Source organism: Ambystoma mexicanum, chromosome 7p (genome assembly GCF_040938575.1).
Source record: "Ambystoma mexicanum isolate Mex_15411 chromosome 7p, UKY_AmexF1_1, whole genome shotgun sequence".
Taxonomy (NCBI): domain Eukaryota; kingdom Metazoa; phylum Chordata; class Amphibia; order Caudata; family Ambystomatidae; genus Ambystoma; species Ambystoma mexicanum.
In genome coordinates, this window is record NC_090939.1 from 667,186,360 (window position 1) to 667,204,527 (window position 18,168).

General features: G+C 44.3%; 1 protein-coding gene across 2 annotated transcripts in view; it reads left to right on the forward strand.

Moving 5' to 3' along the window:
- ASMT (acetylserotonin O-methyltransferase) overlaps nucleotides 1-18,168 on the forward strand; it is a 263,533-nt gene that overhangs the window by 118,144 nt on the left and 127,221 nt on the right. For both annotated transcript variants that reach the window (XM_069636742.1, XM_069636744.1), the window contains exon 4: nucleotides 3,947-4,015. In XM_069636742.1, coding sequence (XP_069492843.1) covers nucleotides 3,947-4,015 — 69 coding nt within the window. The remainder of the gene's footprint in view (nucleotides 1-3,946; nucleotides 4,016-18,168) is intronic.

The window sequence follows — 18,168 nt, forward strand, 5'->3', positions numbered from 1 at the left end:
ATTTTAATAGAGATGAGTACCATGTGGCTCAGTAAACAAATAAAATAAAAATCCCAAAGTGTCATAACCTGGAATGCAAATGATTTGAGAAAAATATGTTTAAAACATTCTTATATTTCAATATTTGAGTAGAAAAACAGAAATAGGTTTCTTACAAATATGTAATTTAACTTCAAATGATAGGCTAGTCTGGAGAGAAACTATATGTCATGTAGAAGTATGTTATTTAACACAGGACGGTAATATAGGTGGCAAATCCTTTTTAGCCCATTTAATACAAAAATCTAACTTAACCACATTTATTTCAGATAGCAACAGAACATGGCTAGATTTCAAAGACAGCTGAAGCTAAAGTACCCAGGCAAAACTTTCACTCAAGTGCCACTCTGGCCACAATGCAAATGATGAGATGACCATTAATACAATGAGATTAAAATGTTTAGATTACAGTGATTAATGTAGTCCCACATCAAAAATCGAATAAATCCACACAATCCTCAAATAACAGATACAACAAGATAAAAGTGAGTATTCAAGATCTAATAAATGGAAACAACTTCGCGTAAAACAGCATATTGTAATTCAAACAGTGAAGAATAAACCTTTTTCTCATGGAAACATAAACTCTTATCTAGGATAGATTCATTCCTAATCAGCAACGATTGAAAGAAATGGCCCTAAATATTGTGCATAAAAAACAACAGTTACCAGACCATTAAGCAGTGGTATTGCAACTTTGAGAAGTGGAAGCACTTTACCAATCAGAAGGGTGGTAATTTGATTGGAAGATAACTTTCAAAGCCAACTTTGATGAAACTTTCCAAAACATGAATTCACTATATAGACTGTCATCAACATCAATATCTGGGAAACAAGTAAATTAGTTGACTCCTTGCATGTCGTGTACAACTGGCTGATGTGTTCTTACCTTTGTTTCTGATCATCTGCCTTCTTTCTTTGATGTGAAGAGCTATTGATTTTGGAGGAGTTTAGTGTAATGTCAGTAGAATTGAAACAAAAGTTTTTACATATGTTAAAACTGTGGATTTTTCAAATAAAATTAAAAAAATTAGTTCTTAGAGGCAGTTCAACAGAAAACTCTTTTGACAAAAAGAAAAGTTAAAGAAACAGAATTGAAACAGTTAATGTCCAAATAAAACAATATGAAGAGAAACTGTCAAAGATAACCATTACCCCAATCATACAATCATAGCACATGCTCAATAATCGGCCAGATGAGCTATGCAACACAATCAACGGGAGGTTCAATATAGTCTTTTTACTCAGCAACAAGAATTATTCTAATCCAGATAATGTTGTGGGGCCCTTTTAGCATGGCAAACAAAATCTAAAGATTCTGTACAGTACATTCAAGAAATACAAAACAATTAACAGACATCCATCTAATCGAAGGATATAGAGAAAGGAGAAAGGATTGCATAGTTGTCACGTTGCACTTTTCTGAATAGATAACTTTCTGTATTCTAGTAATGCCGAAAGTTAAAACTAGAGGACCTGAAATTGAAGGTAAAATAACTGATCTCTGACATGGAAATTGGGATCCCAGATGAAATTTCCAAAATCTAGTCCCTCAAACTGACCATTTATTCAAATCTTTTTAAGCAAATCTAGATTACAGGAATTGCCCTAGAGAGCTGAAATCAAGCTATTATTAAATTAAATGTGAAACCAGTCAAAAACGAGGAATGTACTTTTTACCCCCCAATATCATTATTAAATATAGATTCCAAAATGTAAGTCCTGGCAAATTGATTTAATCAAATTATACCATTCGGAATACATCCAGACCAAAAAGGATTTGTTCAAGGCAGAACGCTGGCTGTCCTAAAACAGACATTCCTGCACATTATGCATTTTGCTTTCACAAAAAAATGCCTGTGGACATCTTTGGAATAGACACTTAAAATACATTTGACAGAGTATATTGGAGATGCCCTTGGAAAGTATTAACCAAATGGGATTCCAGAAAGATCTTGTCATGGGAATTCAAGCACTATATTGAAATCCATGTGCCAATTTAGTGATCAAAAGATCTCTGTATTAAACAGTGAACATAAAGAGACACCACAAACATTCTCCTGATCTCCATTGTTCCAGCACTGTTTGACATAAATTAACCCCCACATAAAACACCATATTCAATGAACAGCTGGGATCATCCCTTTAGATAAACAGCATAACAGACACTTTTGCTCCTTAAAAACAGAAAATACTTGCGACACAAAATAGGAAACAGATGACATGCAGGAAACTGCCCCTTACTTCTATCCACATGATCAGATTGGTGGTGCTCTCCTGACAGCAGCACCGGACTGAGCTCTATTATTAAATATGTATGATCTCAAGAGGAACATTATGATTAAAATTCAATGCATCCATAAGTTGCAAAATGTGTTTCCATCAAAAGTATTTTTCTCACAATTTTAATGCCTGCATCAAAATCTTATATGGAGTATTACCTGAGGTAAATAACCAGGCCATTTTGTGCATGATTTATTGTTTACCAATCAGGACAGCCAGTTGTAACTGTGAAAGGAAACACTCAGATACTTAGATCTCCACGTGACTTTAATGCACTTCATGAAGTAAGCACTCTTACCCTTCAACCCAGAGCATAGACACAACTAAACTCCTGGTTAATCCTTCTTTCAGAAGGATCAATCTCCTTAAAAGAATAATTCTATCCAAATGTACCTTCGTCTTTGAAACTGTACTTCTTCAAATACCAAATTCATTTTTCAGCCTATGTTGAACAGCTTTGTAGAGGGACTCAGAGACCATACTTGTCCTGTAAAATTCTCCAGGATGACCTACACAAAGGAAGAATATATATTCCATATGTTCAGTTTTATGTCTGGCCATTTCAACTTAATCAATAGGTGGAATATAATTTGTAAATTTACATAATTCAAGTGCACAAGAAATGTAGAAAGCCATGGCAAAACCAGTGTGGGGAACAATACCTTTAGCCAAAGGCCAAGCTGATGGGGAGTTCCCCTTATTTCTGTAGTTGGCAATGGCTGGCCAGAGTGGCAGAGGCCCCATGAGTGTGTGGCATGGCAAGTCCCATACACACACAGGGGTGGAAAGATTCCAGAGGAGGGCAAAGTACTTTGCATGAACCAGAATCTAAGCTATGTTTTACCCCATCCCATGAGTCTGACTGTGGTTTGCAATGTACCAGTTATGTGTGGGCCTTGTAGTCTGTGTGGTATGGGGCAACATGCGGGCCCTGCTGAGTATCCCCACAATGCATCCAGATAGGCCACTATGCCCCATTCCTGTGGCTCAGTGCAAAACTGGGGTCGATGAATGAACCTAAATTATTATAGATGAGCAATGCCTATTGAAAACAAAAGCTTAAAGTACGACTCCACGCTCAGTTTTCATTGATAGTTTGCATGTTGTCATTTCACCTTTCCTTAATGAAAAGGCTGGTTTATAATTCAGTATTAATTTTTTTGTTTTTGTAATGCTAGGGCCAAATGGATTTTTAGCAGGTCTCCTGAAGAGGTCTTACTCCATGAAGATGCTGTACACCAGCTCTTATGATAGCGAAACACCGAAAAAAAGGGTGAAGTCATGTATGATCCAAAACACTATGGTGTTGGACCAGAAGCAATTTTAAAAATGAGATGTCATCCAAAGCAGTTGCAAATCGTCTTCAAATTATTAGCACTACAATATTTTAAGGTTTAAGGAAAATGTCCTTATGGTCGATTTAGCCAATAACAAACAAATATGACCAAACGCTAATTTACCTGACTATAAATTACAGGACAAATGCCAGTATCTCATTGAATACAAGCAAATGCAGAAGATTCCTCCCCAATATTTGTCTTATGCAATCACTGGACCTGACTGGTTTTAATCACACGTGTCAGATAAAATACATATCTAAACTGATCTTTTTTTTTTCTTACAGAGAAGGGACAAGTCAGCACGAAAAAGCTTTTGGGATATCGGCAACAGATATATTTGAAGCCCTGTATAGGTAATAACCCCTACATGTTGTTTGTTATGGAAATAAAAAGTCTTAAACATTTTTCTAATTATTCATAGGGCCAAATTGACTATGTGTGTCTTATCCCTTTTAAATAATAATCAGCTCTCAGTTTATAATAATTAATATTTAGTACACTTAAATATTGCTGGAAATTCTATGCCTGCTTGACATGATCAACATTTTGTGGCTTTAAAATTGGAGTTTTGGTGAAGAAGGAAGCAGAAACAGATCTTATTAATTTGTCAAACACTTTGTTACAGTGCTTAAAATAAAACAAGCAAATCTATTTAGCACCATTTTTGCTGCTTAGGCAACATGGAATGGAGCACAAAGGTTTTGCCCTAATCCGTATTATCTAAAAACCTTTGCACTAGGGAACACATTAATCTGAATATTTCTTTGTACTATGTGCATTTGCTAGCATAACTATAAATGTGCTTACTACATGTCTTTTAATGTTGACAGCAAACATAATTTAAACGAAAAACATTCTGCTTCATTTTTGACGTCATGAAAAAATTATGTAGATGATAAAGATTGGGGCAAACCCTTTTAAGCTCCATTTCTTATTACGCAAGAAGCAAACATATGTTCTATCTTTTGCACAAAGGCAACATTTTGATCATCTGGTCTTTGGTTGTCTGTAGAACAGGTGAGACAAGGGAAAGTGCAATAGAACTCATGTTCAACTGAAGGGCACCAAACAAATATCTGTCAAAAGTCTACCATCTTTTAACAGTACAAGTCTGAGACATCATTTATGAAGGTCCAACAGATAGTTATAGACAAGAAGGGAACATATTCCATTTTCTACAGCCATCAAATCACTTGAGCATATGCTGTTTGGTTCTCTTCTTGTCCAAACTCTAGACCCAGTCATTTAATTGGAGAGTGCAGAAGAAGCAACAGCAATGCAATGGCTTTCTACACCAGTGGTCAAACAAAGGCTGTCTAGCGGATATGATCTCATTTCAAAGTGAGATAAAGGTAGAATCGGTTAATAGATGACAACTGGTCTAAAGAGAGCTAGTTGCTGAAATTATCTGTGATAGCGCTTCCTCTACCAATGGTCCTTCTATTCATTTTCATGATGGAGTACGACATATGAAATACGTTACTTATTTGTAACTCCTGTTCTCCAGCATTGGTATCTTTCATAGATTCACATGCTGTTTGAATATTCTCTGTCATCAGACTGGAAATCCTCGGTAACATTAAAGCAGTTTACCTTTAAATTGTAAACTGCTTCTCACTTTAGTGCTCTATTTGAGTCATTTTTCGGTCATATTGCCCAGAGCCAATTAGACACGTTTCCTCTGCTCCTCCCTTGGAGGCCATCTTCAGATTTGGCAAGCACACGTGATGTGGCAGTATAAGCCAAGAATAGCCATAAGAGGGGATGGAGGGAGGGTCTCATGTGATTCTATGAAAGATACCAATGCACGAGAACAGGAGTTACAAGTAAGTAACTTATTCCTTCTCCAGTATTGGATCTGAGTATATGGCCCTTTTAGTAACCTGCATGCAATAGATGGGGTTGTAGAATAACTCTGACACCAAATAATCAAACCAACTCAGGAAGATGGCAAAGGTGCTGTTTTATTGACGATTATCTAAAACAGGGAGTTGCAACGTACATCAATGGACGTTCGCTCGAGCTCTGAGTGCATTTCTCATAAAACATCCTTATATGCATAAAATAAGTCAGACTGACTGTCATGCTACATGGCATAAAATAGAAAACCTGTCAAAGGCTGTGATATGCTTAAGGGGAACATCTAAGTATGCATTGCATAGGAACTAGAATTGTGATTGGGTGCGCACTCTCACGTGGACAACTGATGCCTAATAAAAACATGTCATCTTCAACACTATTTTTTTTAAAATAATATTTTATTGGTTTTGTAACATACAAACTTTGGTCCTCACCGGGCCAAGACACAAAACAAACTTAAACAATAGTACCGTACAATGGAATACTCAAACAAGCAAACCACACAAAGTCGCATTAAAGTTGTTGTGCTAGTGTGAAGGATCCCCTACTGCCCTGCACATTCTACGTTCAGGAGTGTCATATCAAGTCTGGTTGCAGAGTTCACACCTCGTCTTCCCATCGGTGCCATATCTTGTCCGCCTTTTCGGGACAACCTCCCCTCTGGCTTTATACACTCTCCTTTCTATGGCAATGCAAATCTGTACATCAGTGATCCACTGGCTAATTTGCGGCGTCTCTGCAGCACCCCATAGTTGTGCTATATTTCTTTTAGCAATTGCAGTTGTTGTCATGAAGCAGAGCTTTTCGTACCTTGACAAGTCTATTTCACTGTCCGCTCCAAGGAGTAGCAATTTCGGGTCACTGGGGATCGTCTTGTGTAGCACTCTATTAAGGATGTCACAGCATTGCCACCAATAATCGCGGATGTTTGGGTATTCCCACAGCATGTGAAAGAAAGTTCCTTCTTCTCTTTGGCAGCGTAGGCAGTTGGGTTCCGCTATCTTACCCCAGCGGTATAAGGCTGCCCTCGGGTAATAGATTCTATGTAGTATTTTGGGCTGTACCAATCGCAGTCTGGTCGATATGGCCACCTCCCGGGGGAACATTAATATCTAAACTCAGTCTTCCGGTAATATCTCCCCAACTTCGGCTTCCCATTATGTCTTGAGCCGCACCAGCTCTGTTGTAGCGAAGGAGGTGATGACGTTGTACATTACTGTGGTGACTTTCAGCCTGAATGCAGTCTGTTACTATATTGCGTTTTATTGGCGTGGTATCTGGCATGTCAGCTAGTGTAGGGAGATGCTGCTGGAGTGCGTGTCGGAGCTGTGTGTAATGGTACCTTTCTGTCTCTGGGAGGTTAAAGGATATAGCCAGTTCTTCATAGGATCTGATGGCGCCATTTGTTACAATGTCGCCCACCTTCTCTATACCACACCCCGTCTATACTGGCCATCTCAGTAATTTGGTTACCTCGTAGAGGTTTCTATTATTCCATAATGGTTGGATTGGCGTGACTCTGCCTCCCCATCCCATGAAGGTATGTGATTCTGCCCAAATACGGGGCATCTGTGCCACTATGTTTCGGGGGGTCGCTCTGGGCATTGCCTTGTACAGTTCCAGGGGGGGCGATGCCCGTACATGTGGCAGTGTTGGGTCTGCATGCATTGCATATTTTACTACCGACATCTGACTGGCCCAGTAGTATGTCTGTAGCCTTGGTAGGCCAATTCCACCCTCCCATATTGACCTTTGTAGTGTTCGTAGGGCAATTCTCGGGCGTCCACCCCCCCATAAGAGCTTTCTGAGTATATTGTCTATGTTCCGGAATTCTTTCACAGGTATGTATAGGGGGGCGTTTTGGAGCACATACAGGTAGCGGGGGAGTGTCAGCATTTTGAACAGTGCGGCTCGGCCTAACAGGGTCAAGGGCAGGGTCATCCAGTGCTGCACATCCCCTGTGAATCGCTCAGTAATGGGTTGTAAATTGTTCAGTATGTAATCATCTAGATTCCTCGTGATCTTAATTCCTAGATATTGGAAGTGATCAGGGGCTATTCTGTATGGGCAAGGCTCAGGAACCCCACTACCTAGAGCATTTAGTGCAAATAACGTGGATTTGGACCAGTTTACTTTCAGGCCGCTAAAAGCACCATATTTCTGGAGCAACTGTGTCACCACCGGGCACGTCGTCTTGGGATCCCTCAAATATTGCAATAGGTCGTCTGCATGTAATGAGTCTCTGTCTTCCCATTCTGAACCCCCCGGGATGCCACTCCATGTGGGCGCCTCTCTCAGCAACTGGGCCAGTGGTTCCATGGCCAGCGCAAAGAGTAGAGCTGATAGTGGGCAGCCTTGTCGGGTCCCTTTTCCCAATACAAAGGAGCGTGAAGTCCAGCCGTTCACTCGGACTTCAGCCAATGGTGCCTCATATTGGAGTTGGACCCAAGAGAGAAACTGTTCCTGAAACCCCATTTTTCGCATGATAGCCCATAGAGCCTCCCACCGGATAGAGTCAAACGCCTTTTCAAAATCTATTGCAAGTACACCTACGGGGATGTTGAGGGCCTGGGCCCGCTCAATTGCCAAGTGTATTCTTCTTATGTTCATTCTCGTGGATCTGCCTGGCATAAAGCCACATTGGTCCGGGTGGACTAGGGATGCTATGACTTGCTGTAGGCGTATCGCTAGGAGTTTGGCCAGAATCTTGGTTTCACCGTTAATGAGGGAGATGGGCCTATATGAACTGCATTGATCCGGGGGCTTATTCACTTTGGGTATAACAATTATTGTAGCTTTCCTCAGGTCCGCCGGGAGGCGTCCTACCGGGCCTGTTGTAACATGTTGAGTAGGTGGGGAGCTAGGTTGTTACAGCCTATCTTCTTCCAGGTTTCTATAGGAAAGCCGTTCGGTCCAGGGGTCTTCCCAAACTGGAGCTGCATCATGGCCATTGCAATTTCTTCTTCCGTGATGTCTCCTTCTGGACCAGCAATCTGGGTCTCATTGAGAGTCAGGAGGGTGATACCATCTAATATAGAGGTACCAGGGGGAGTTGTAGGTGCCTTATATAGTGTCTCGCAAAACTTTGCGAATTCCTCAGCTATGTCCTGGTCCGTGAGGCAGGGTTTCAAGTTTTGGGACACAATTGCTCTCAAATGGCTGGCCCCTTCGTTTCTCCGTTCAAGCCGCTTCGTCCCCAGTATCATATATTCTGGCTGGCATAGCACTATGTGCCTGCTTGGCATTGTCCAATGCAATGTTCTGCAGTTTCTTTTGGGCTAGCATCAGTGCTCTGTTAGTATCTGGACAGTCGTTGATAAGATGTGTTTCTTCTGCTTGTTTTACGTTTGTTTCTGCCTCTCTCAGTGATTCGGAATGTATTTTCTTTTGGGCCGTCGTCCAGGAGATGATTTCTCCTCGTAGCACTGGATTGTATGCCTCCCAGAGTATAGAGGGGCTTTCTACTGATCCTTCATTGGTCTCAGAGTACTCTGTAGTGACCTTTTGTATGCGTTCAATCAGCTCAGGGGAACCTAGCTAGTAGTTATTCAATCTCCACACCGGTGGAGGAGCTGGTTTGCACGTCGTGAGTGATATGAGTAGAGGGGAGTGATCTGAGATGCCCCGTGGAAGGTATTCGGCTTGCGTTACTGTGTGTGTTAATGTCGCGGGCATGAAGAAATAATCCAAGCGTGATAGCGATGCGTGTACTCCAGAGTGGAAGGAGTACCCCTTTTCTTCCGGGTGCAGGTCACGCCACACATCCTTAATACCAAACGCTTCCGCAAATGTAGCCAGGTTGGTTTGACGGTTAGGGTCTCTGTTACGTAGATGTGTACGGTCTTATACATTGTTCATTACGTCATTGAAATCTCCTCCTAGGACCAAAACATCCGAGGTGTCGCTGGTTAGCAAGGGCGTTACATCGTCCATAAGTCTGGATTGGAGAGCCGGTGGAGCATAGATCGCCATAAGGGATATCGTTTTGTTCCAGAGCGTGCCCCTGGCATATGTGAATCAGCCCCCAGTGTCCTGTATTGTTTTGGTGAGGGTGAGCGGTAGCCTTTTGTGGATCAATATCAATACTCCTCTGGCTCCCATCGTGAAACCAGCTTGTATGGTTGTGCGATAGTTCGAGCGCTTAAATAGTGCGTTGGATGTACCCGCCAGATGGGTCTCTGTTAGGAAGACTGTATCCGGGCTGTGCCTGTTCAGGAACTGTCTGACCAGCCTCCTTTTCAGGCTGTTTCCTAGGCCATTTACGTTCCAGGTGAGTAGTTTTAAAGTTTTGTTCTTATTGTCTTGTAGAGTTGCGTTCATGTGTATGGTTCCAGCTGGCAATGGAGCCTCCTATAGTGGGGGTGATGGACGCGTGTGACTCGCAGCAGGGAACAGTAATTGCTATTCGATTAATCACTGTTTTATGTAGTATGTAGTGCTTCATTGAGTATTTCCAACTTGTAAACTTTTGCCAAACTCCCCCCTCCCCATACTTCATGCCCAACCGAAGCATCTGTCGCCCCTTAACAGTTCAAACTTTACTTAGACAGTATATCTAGGCAGTCTAGAGCTCTGCCCATCGTTGTACGTTCGTTTCTTGCTAAAGGGGGGGCAGGACAGTTCCAGTCGCTAGCCATTACTTACTTTCTGCCATGTGAATCTCGTTTTTAGCTGGTTTCATTTCTCTTTTGTGTTTCGCGGTTTCACTTGGCTTTTCTGTTGCCGTTTCCGTCATGCGTTTTCCTGTTGTGGCGCATCTTCCTGCCGCTGTGGTGGACTGTTATCCGGTGGTCTTTCTGGATGTGGTCTATTACGGTCGTTTCCAACCTTCTTCTTTCTGTTCCAATCGCCTTCAATGTGCCTTTCTGCCCAATTCCATGCTTCTCTGGGATGCGTAAAAAGGGTACTGTTGTGCCCTTGTAGTATATCTTGAGTTGAGCAGGGAAAATCAGACCATATTTGGTTCCAAGCGATTGGAGGCGTTTTTTAAGTGGGTCAAAGGATTGGCGCGCTTTTTGGACTTCTCTAGTGAAGTCAGGGAAGAAGGTGATTTTCGAGCCGTTATAGGTGATGGACCCTTTCGTTCTTGCCATTTGTAGTATGGCATCCCTGTCTCTATAGTTCAGAAGTCTTGCTGTGACCGCACACGGTGGCGCACCAGAGGTGACCCTGCCCGTTGGGATGTGGTGGGCTCTTTCGATAGAAAAGAATTTGGGGAAGGATTCAGTATCATATATGTCCAATCGCCATCTTTCAAGGAACAGTTCCATGCATTCTCCTTCCGCTTTTTCCGGAAGGCCTAGGATGCGGACGTTATTGCGCCTTGATCGTCCTTCACTTTCGTCTACTCTTCCCTCTAGGGATTTCATTCGTTGTAGCATGCCAGTTATCTGGCGGTTGACACCTTGTAGATTGTCTTCGGTCACCGATATGCGTGCTTCCGCCTCTCCAGTGCGTGCGGTCAGCTTCTGCAAGTCATGTCTCAGCAGGGATAGCTCAGTTCCAATGGCGTCCATTTTCTTTTCCATTGATGTCCTGGAGCTGGCAATGGCGCCCATGACATCCCTGAGGGAGAAGTCCTCCTCCATGATGTCAGGTTCGGTCGATGCTGACCTCTCTCGTGATCTAGACAGCGGAGTGGTTGCATACTGTTCTATCCTGCTTTGGGTGGAGGTTTTTCTAGGCTTGTCCTTCCCCATATTGCGAAGCAGGCCTTGTGTTTTCTTGGGCCCTTGATAAGTAGGTGATAGGCAGCAGTTATTCTAATTTGTTAAGCCACCACTCTTCGCCCTGTTCACCTAGCGCTCACTGCCTTCATCCACGCAGGGGCAAGAACTCGAGCAGTGGAGGTTTGTTAGGCTGCACTTCTCAAATCGCTATGGGTTGGGAGAAACTGTTGCCGGGGGCCCGTGTCTGCATTTATGCGCCAGTATTTCAGAGCCTGCGCTGGGAAAGCAAGCGGATCTCAGTTCAGCTCCTGGGTCGCGGAGCACTCGCACAGCAGTCTCTCGGGGTGTTGCTCTACCCCAGGCGGGGGGCCCGCTTGTACCGAGATGGGATCACGGGAACTCCTCTCCCACAGCGCGTTCCAGGCAGGCAGACAGATTTCAGGGCCCACCCCCGCCTCTCCTTACCGGGTCTCGTGGATTCCTCCTCCCGGTGCACAACGCAGGCCGGAGCAGCAGGTAAGCAGCAGGCTGGCGGCGCTCAATGATGAACGGAGCGCCTGCGTCCGCTCGGGAGGCCGGGGGGCAGGAATTTCAGTGCGGATCCCCACACGTAGCCGGTCCCCCCTCTCCGGCAATATGTTGGTCCGCATAGATGTTGGTCCGCATAGGGGGGGAGGCAGTCCCCTCCCTCTGAAGCAGCGACCGTCTCTGCGCAGCCACTCTTCCACGGGTACCAGGATTTGCAGCGTCGCTGGGTTCGCGCTCAGCAGCGGCCGGCGGCCATTTTGGAAACTTCCCAAATGTCGTCACTCCAACTTTTACCAGCTTATTTCTCTGAAACTGGCAGCCGATTTCACACTTGGACCACCGGACATGAGAAACGTTATGTTCCGATACCCGAAAACACCTTTTACTTCACATGGGTAGTCGCTTTTCTAGCAGGATATTGCAGGATACGGCTGACGGCCTCAGGAGCACCGAGAGCTCACGTCTTCATGCCACGTCCGTTGGCCACACCCCTCCCATCTTCAACACTATTAAGTACACAGTTTATCATTGGTCTTCAAACTATAAGGCCCTCTGTTATACAGCCCTCCATAATTGGTTGGCAGGCTCGTGCCATGGCTGGAACAATCGGTTCACTTAGCAGCACATAAGCTCAGACCCAGGTGCCAGGAGATGGACTTGACTGTACCTCCCCATCCAATTAGCCCAACATCTCTCATCACCCATGCCTTCTGCCATGAAGATTATCTTTGAACTTGACCTTGCAAAGTGTTCTTGTCTCTGGGAATAAATGGGAGTGCGATCACTCACTATCGTTGTTCTAGGACTCCAAACTCAACTCTATTTCCTTCCTTCGCTCACGTGACGGGAGACCCCGATTTGGCCGATTTTGCAGCATTTAAATGTCTTAAATAAATACAACTTGGCACGCTTGTATTTCTTTCTTTGCACCTTAACAAGGGATGATTCAGCTTCACACGTTCACCACCTTCAAGAATAGATAACCGAGCTTGGCTGTTTCAGCTTTGATACCAGGCCAGACAGCCTTGCCATTTGTTTCCACAATCTTAGCTTATTCTTGCTGCGATACAGTTCTTGTCTTTTATCTCCATGGGTCCTGGCTTACTAAATTCATGACATTGATGTCCAGTTTCCATGCAATGGCGGCTTCACCTGCAGTTAATTCACTACATATAACTAGCTTCTAAGATTACTTAATTTAATTGCGTTACAGCTTCTGTACAGTTATTGAATGTCTTGCATTTTCTGCAGTGCTTCGCACACGTGCAATCTTCTTTTCGCATATGAACATTTACTTGATTCTTAACTTCATCATCAGTTTCTGTAAGATCCATGCATTCTCTTCAGACAGTATTTTCAGGGTGTCACATTCGTCTTTCGTGACGTCACAAGCTCCTCTTTTTGCTCCTTTTCATATTCCTTCAGAGAGTTCCTCTCTCAGATTATCGTCTCTTCATGGATACATTTGATCTCAGTGGGTACCTTTTTTTCAAATACTTGCCGTGGTATGGTCACAACTGCTGGTGTTAGCATGGCACAATCTCAGGCTTCCAACATATAGGAGGTAGGGTGGCGGGTTTTCCTGCAGAGGCATGTAATTGCTCCTCTACAGATCTTCCATAGATGTGCATGCTGTTTGAATAAAATACAAAGCAGTACATAAATACAAACATGGGATGAGGCATAGCTCAACAGAAGTAACTAACTCACTGCAGGAACACTCACCTCAAGCAACAGGTTGCAAGGTGCTGCCTGGCTGATCCGGGACTTCTCCTTGGAATCCCTGTTGACATAGTCGAAACCTTGTGAAGGTATGGACAGACCTCCATGTCGCCACCATGCAATTGTCCAGCAGAAGAACACCGGACAGGAATGCTGTAATAGAAGCCACTGCCCTCACGAGTGTGATCTCAGCCAGCCTAGAAGGGGCCTGTTAGCTGTTCGATGACAGTGTGAAATACAAGCCAATAACAATCTTGCAATGGAAGATTTTGAAGAGCATTGCCCTTGCTGGAAGGTCCAAAAGCTATGAACAATTGTGATGATTTGCATATTTGCATAGGTCTTTAGTGCGAGCCACATAGAACTTAAAGGCTCGGGCCACATCCAGAGAATGTAAGTAGCATTTAGCAGGAGGTGAGCGCAAACCAAAGAACACAAGCAAAACTAATGGTTCATTAAGGTTAAATGAATACAGAACACTTGCATGAAGGAAGGGTGCGTGTCAAAGACAACCTTGGACTGATGAAAAGTTAAGTAGGAAGGTATATAGGAGAGAGCCCGTAGTTCACCTACCTGTCTGGCAGAACTAATGGCAATGAGGAAAGCAGTCTTCCAGGAGAGAAACTTCAAAGAGGCTCTATGCAGAGGCTCAAAAGGAGGACCCATCAGCTTGGAGAGGACTATATTCAGTTCCCAGGCTAGAGCGGGAGCTCGGACAGGCGGGAAGGAACAAAACAGTCCTTTAAGGAATTCGTTAACCAGTCTGTCAGACTAAAGCGAATGCGTATCTGGACAACGCATATAGCGTGAAATATATGCCAATCGCACCTTAATGGAAGAATGTGCTAAACCATCATTGGCCAAAGGCAGGAGATATGGTAAGACTTCTGCTGCCTGAAGGCGAAATGGATCAAGACGTTGACCTGCACACCAAATGGTGAGGCATTTCCACTTGCTCTTGTAGCAAGACAGCATAGATGGTGCCCAGACCATGGCTAAGATGTTCCGGCAGTCTGGAGGCAGAGATACGCTTCCTGTAGGGGCAAGGCCATCAAGTAGAGGGACGCTGGATCGTGGTGCAGCACAGACCTTGCGTCCCTGGAGAGGAGGTCAGAGAGAAGAGTCATTATGATGGGAGGAGCCACTGAGAGTTGGAGGGAGTTCAAATACCAAATTTGTTGTGGCCATGCCAGGCTACCAGGATCATCCTGCACCACTGTTACTTGAGTGTACTGAGCACCTGAGGCACAAGAGGGATTGGGGGAAAAGCATAGAGGAACATCCCTTCCCACAGGAATGAGAATAAGTTTCCCAGACTATCCGTCTGTGGAAACCTGCTCACATTTGTGGCAGGATCTGAATTCTCTGCTGAGAGAGTCCACCACTGTGTTGTGGATCCCGTGTATAGGAAGAGGAATCAGGAACATGTTGTGCATCAGTGCCCATGACCACAATGCCTGGGCCTCTGCTGACAGAGTCGGTGTGCGGGTGCCCCCTGCTTGCAAATATAGAACATGGTGGCTGTGTTGTCTGTGAAGACGTGAATGAGTCAGGTTTGCCCAGAACACTGCCATAGCTCCAGAACATTGATGTGGAGCATCCTCTCATCAGGAGACCGGAGGCCTCTGTCGTGGAATTGGCCCCTGTGAGCCCTCCTGCCCTTCAGTGAAGCTTTTGTCATGACCAAGACCTTATGGTCTGGGAGGCAAAAGGGCGCACCTTGAGTCAGATGGAGATGAGACCCACCAATGTAGCGCATCTCAAGGGGGATGTGTTAGATGAAGCTTGTCTTCGCAGAATCCAAGAATCTGCTGCCAACACTCATCCAGGAACTCCTGAAGGGGTCTCATTCAGAGTCTGCCGTGTGAAATCAATGGAATGCATGAGGACATCATCCCCAGGAGGGACCACGAGAGAGCAGACTGAAGCAACTGACACGTGGGACAGCTGCAGGGCCTTTGTCACAATGGACTTCACCCTCTCCTCGGAAGGCGTGGTGACACATGAGATTGTGTTTAGACGTGACTCCAAGAACAGTGTGTTCTGAGATGGAGTTAAGCAGTACTTGCCAAAGTTCACTAAGAAACCCAGTGATGTCAAGCAGAGGATCATCTCTTCTGTGTGCCATGTCGCTAGTGGAAATGATGAGGCCCACACCAACCAGTCGTCCAGATATGGTTAGGCGTGAATCCCCAAATGACAGCGCTGGGCTGCGATTGGAGCGAGACATTTGGTCAACTCCCTTAAAGTTGATTTTAGGCAGAAGGACAAAGCCTTGAACTGGTAGTGTTTTCCTGGTAGTGTTTTCCTGTCACTTTGAAGTGAAGAAAATGCCTGTGACATCCATTGATTGGTGTATGGAAGTACGTGTCCTCCAGGTCCAGAGAGGAGAGGAAATCCCTTTGTTGCAGTTGGCCCAATATATGCTGGAGCATCGCCATACGAAAAGTTTGAGACCTGAGAAATGTGTTGAGCCTGCACAGGATGCGTATAGGCTGCCAACCTCCCAATTTATTGTTTACCAGAAACTATCTGGAGTACACTTCAGTGCCTTGCAGATGAACTGGGATGATTTCGATTGCTTCTTTTGCAAGGACGGATTGCACTTCCTGAAGGAGCAATGGGAAGTGTTTTTCCGCCTTTGGAATAAGAGGGATGGAGGTGGAGAGGCGCAATAGACTTCAGAGTGTGGCCATGTGTTGGGTAAGAATTGGTGCAGTCACACTGTGTGCGACTACACAAGACTTATCTGTTTGGTATTAGGTAACCCACCTTTTGGTATAGGTCTGTACTACACAAGTTGATAGTGTGACTGAGCAGCCAAGCCTATCGCATTAGGGGTAACAGTGAGCTGTAGAGCAGCACAGATGAAATCAGTCAATACAAGTAACTAAGTAACACACTCTCAAGGTTTCAGTTATAAATATATATTTATTTATTTACACATCAAGTTTTAGCTAAGCATTCTTTAAAAAGGTAATTGTTTGTAACAGTCAAGCAAACTTTGGAATAGCTTTTCAATAGTCAATAAAGTTGGTGAATACTCTTTGGATATGCTAATACATTTCTCCTACACCCATAAGTGACTTCAATAACAATATATATAACACTAGTATACTTTTTAGAGTCTAAGTTTCAGAAAGGAAGGGTTAAAAAAAATAGAAAGGATAGAGCATACTTTCTTATACGAGTAAGACAGCTGGAATCCCCCAATGAAATCTAGGTAAGGCTTTCCCAGCAGTAAAAGTGTTCAACAAATGACTACCTATGAGGCAAAAATAATGCCAAAGTCAATGGATTCAGAAAGGTGCATATAGGGAGCCAGGACAGCCAAAGTCAGTCGGACATAGTCCATAGTTCTTTTGCACTTCTTGAATAAAGACTTTCACAAAGTCAGATAGTTCACAGAAAATCACTGAAGGCACACACACTGTTAAGCCTGTGCAATGGGGAGTTGAAATCAACTCAGAAAGTTAGGCAAGTGCAATTCTCAAGTGAGAAAGCACAACGTAAGGAAAGAAGGTAAGTACCCCAAGCCCAAAAAGTACCTCTGGTTTTAAGAAAGTGGTCCAGCTGGATTCCGTCTTGCTACAGCTAAGCAGACACTGGTTTCTGAGCCTCAGTTGTGGAGACAAGAGGGAGGACGTCTTGAGGGCTCCTGCAGCAGTACTCTGGAAAGGACTTTGTTGCTACGGGGTTTCCTTCGATTAAGCGGTTCTTCAGTGTTTCAGCGCCTCGCAAACAGCACTGATGCAAAACCAACATCTCTGGTTGGACTTTCCTTGCTCCCTCAGTCCTGGACTCTGGTGAGGGGACTCTGGTTCAGGATATCCTGCTTCTGGAGTGTCCTTAGGAGGCTCCCAGAGCTTTTGGCCAGATTCTTTCCATGGATGATGTTGCACTTGGTTATGGACACTCGACCCCTGGCATTGGGGTTCTGCAAGACTGGAGAGGCACAGCAAGTCGAGGATTGCGCCAAAGTGGAGTTCGTCACAGCCTAGATGGTCCTACCAGCCCAAAGGGAGGAGTCTTTCCACCCAGAGCTTCTCTGTCGAGATGAAAAAGGAGGTCAGCACAGCAGCAGGGCAATTCATGGTCCAGGAAGTTGTAGCGGGCTACTCTTAATGGTTTCTTCTTAGGATGTTTCTTCCAGTGGTCGACTTTGCCTCTAGTCCCAAAACCCTCGCTTTTTAAGCAAGTTTCCCATTCATTCACAGCTTAGGCTGTCAATCACACAGCAGGATGCCTGTCCTTGCAGCAAGCCAGCCAATCAGGACTGGTTTTGTTCAGGCACTCCTAGAGACAAAGGACAGGGGAGTTTCAGGAACCTCCCTCATTTCCTACCCTTCCAGACACACTGGTGCCAGGGCTGGGCTTCAGGGCTGAAGCATGCCAAAGGCAAAACACACAAAGAGCTCAAATCTGTCTCAACGCATGGAGTAAAAGCCAAGAAAGACTTCACAAACAGAAAATGTCAAGAGAAGAAGTCAGGGGCCATTAAAAAAAACTTTATTTAACATGCTTGACGATACAACAAGGAGTAGAGAGCATTATATGAACAGCTGGCATCTGACATCAAATACATAATCAGGCAATGTAACCACACAGGGTCTTAACAGTACAATTCATAAACTATACATCGAAAAGGTGAGTACCGGTACACACATGTTAGCATGGACGAAGGTTAGGGGACAGTGGGGTGTCAGTATCACTCTCATCCTCAGCGG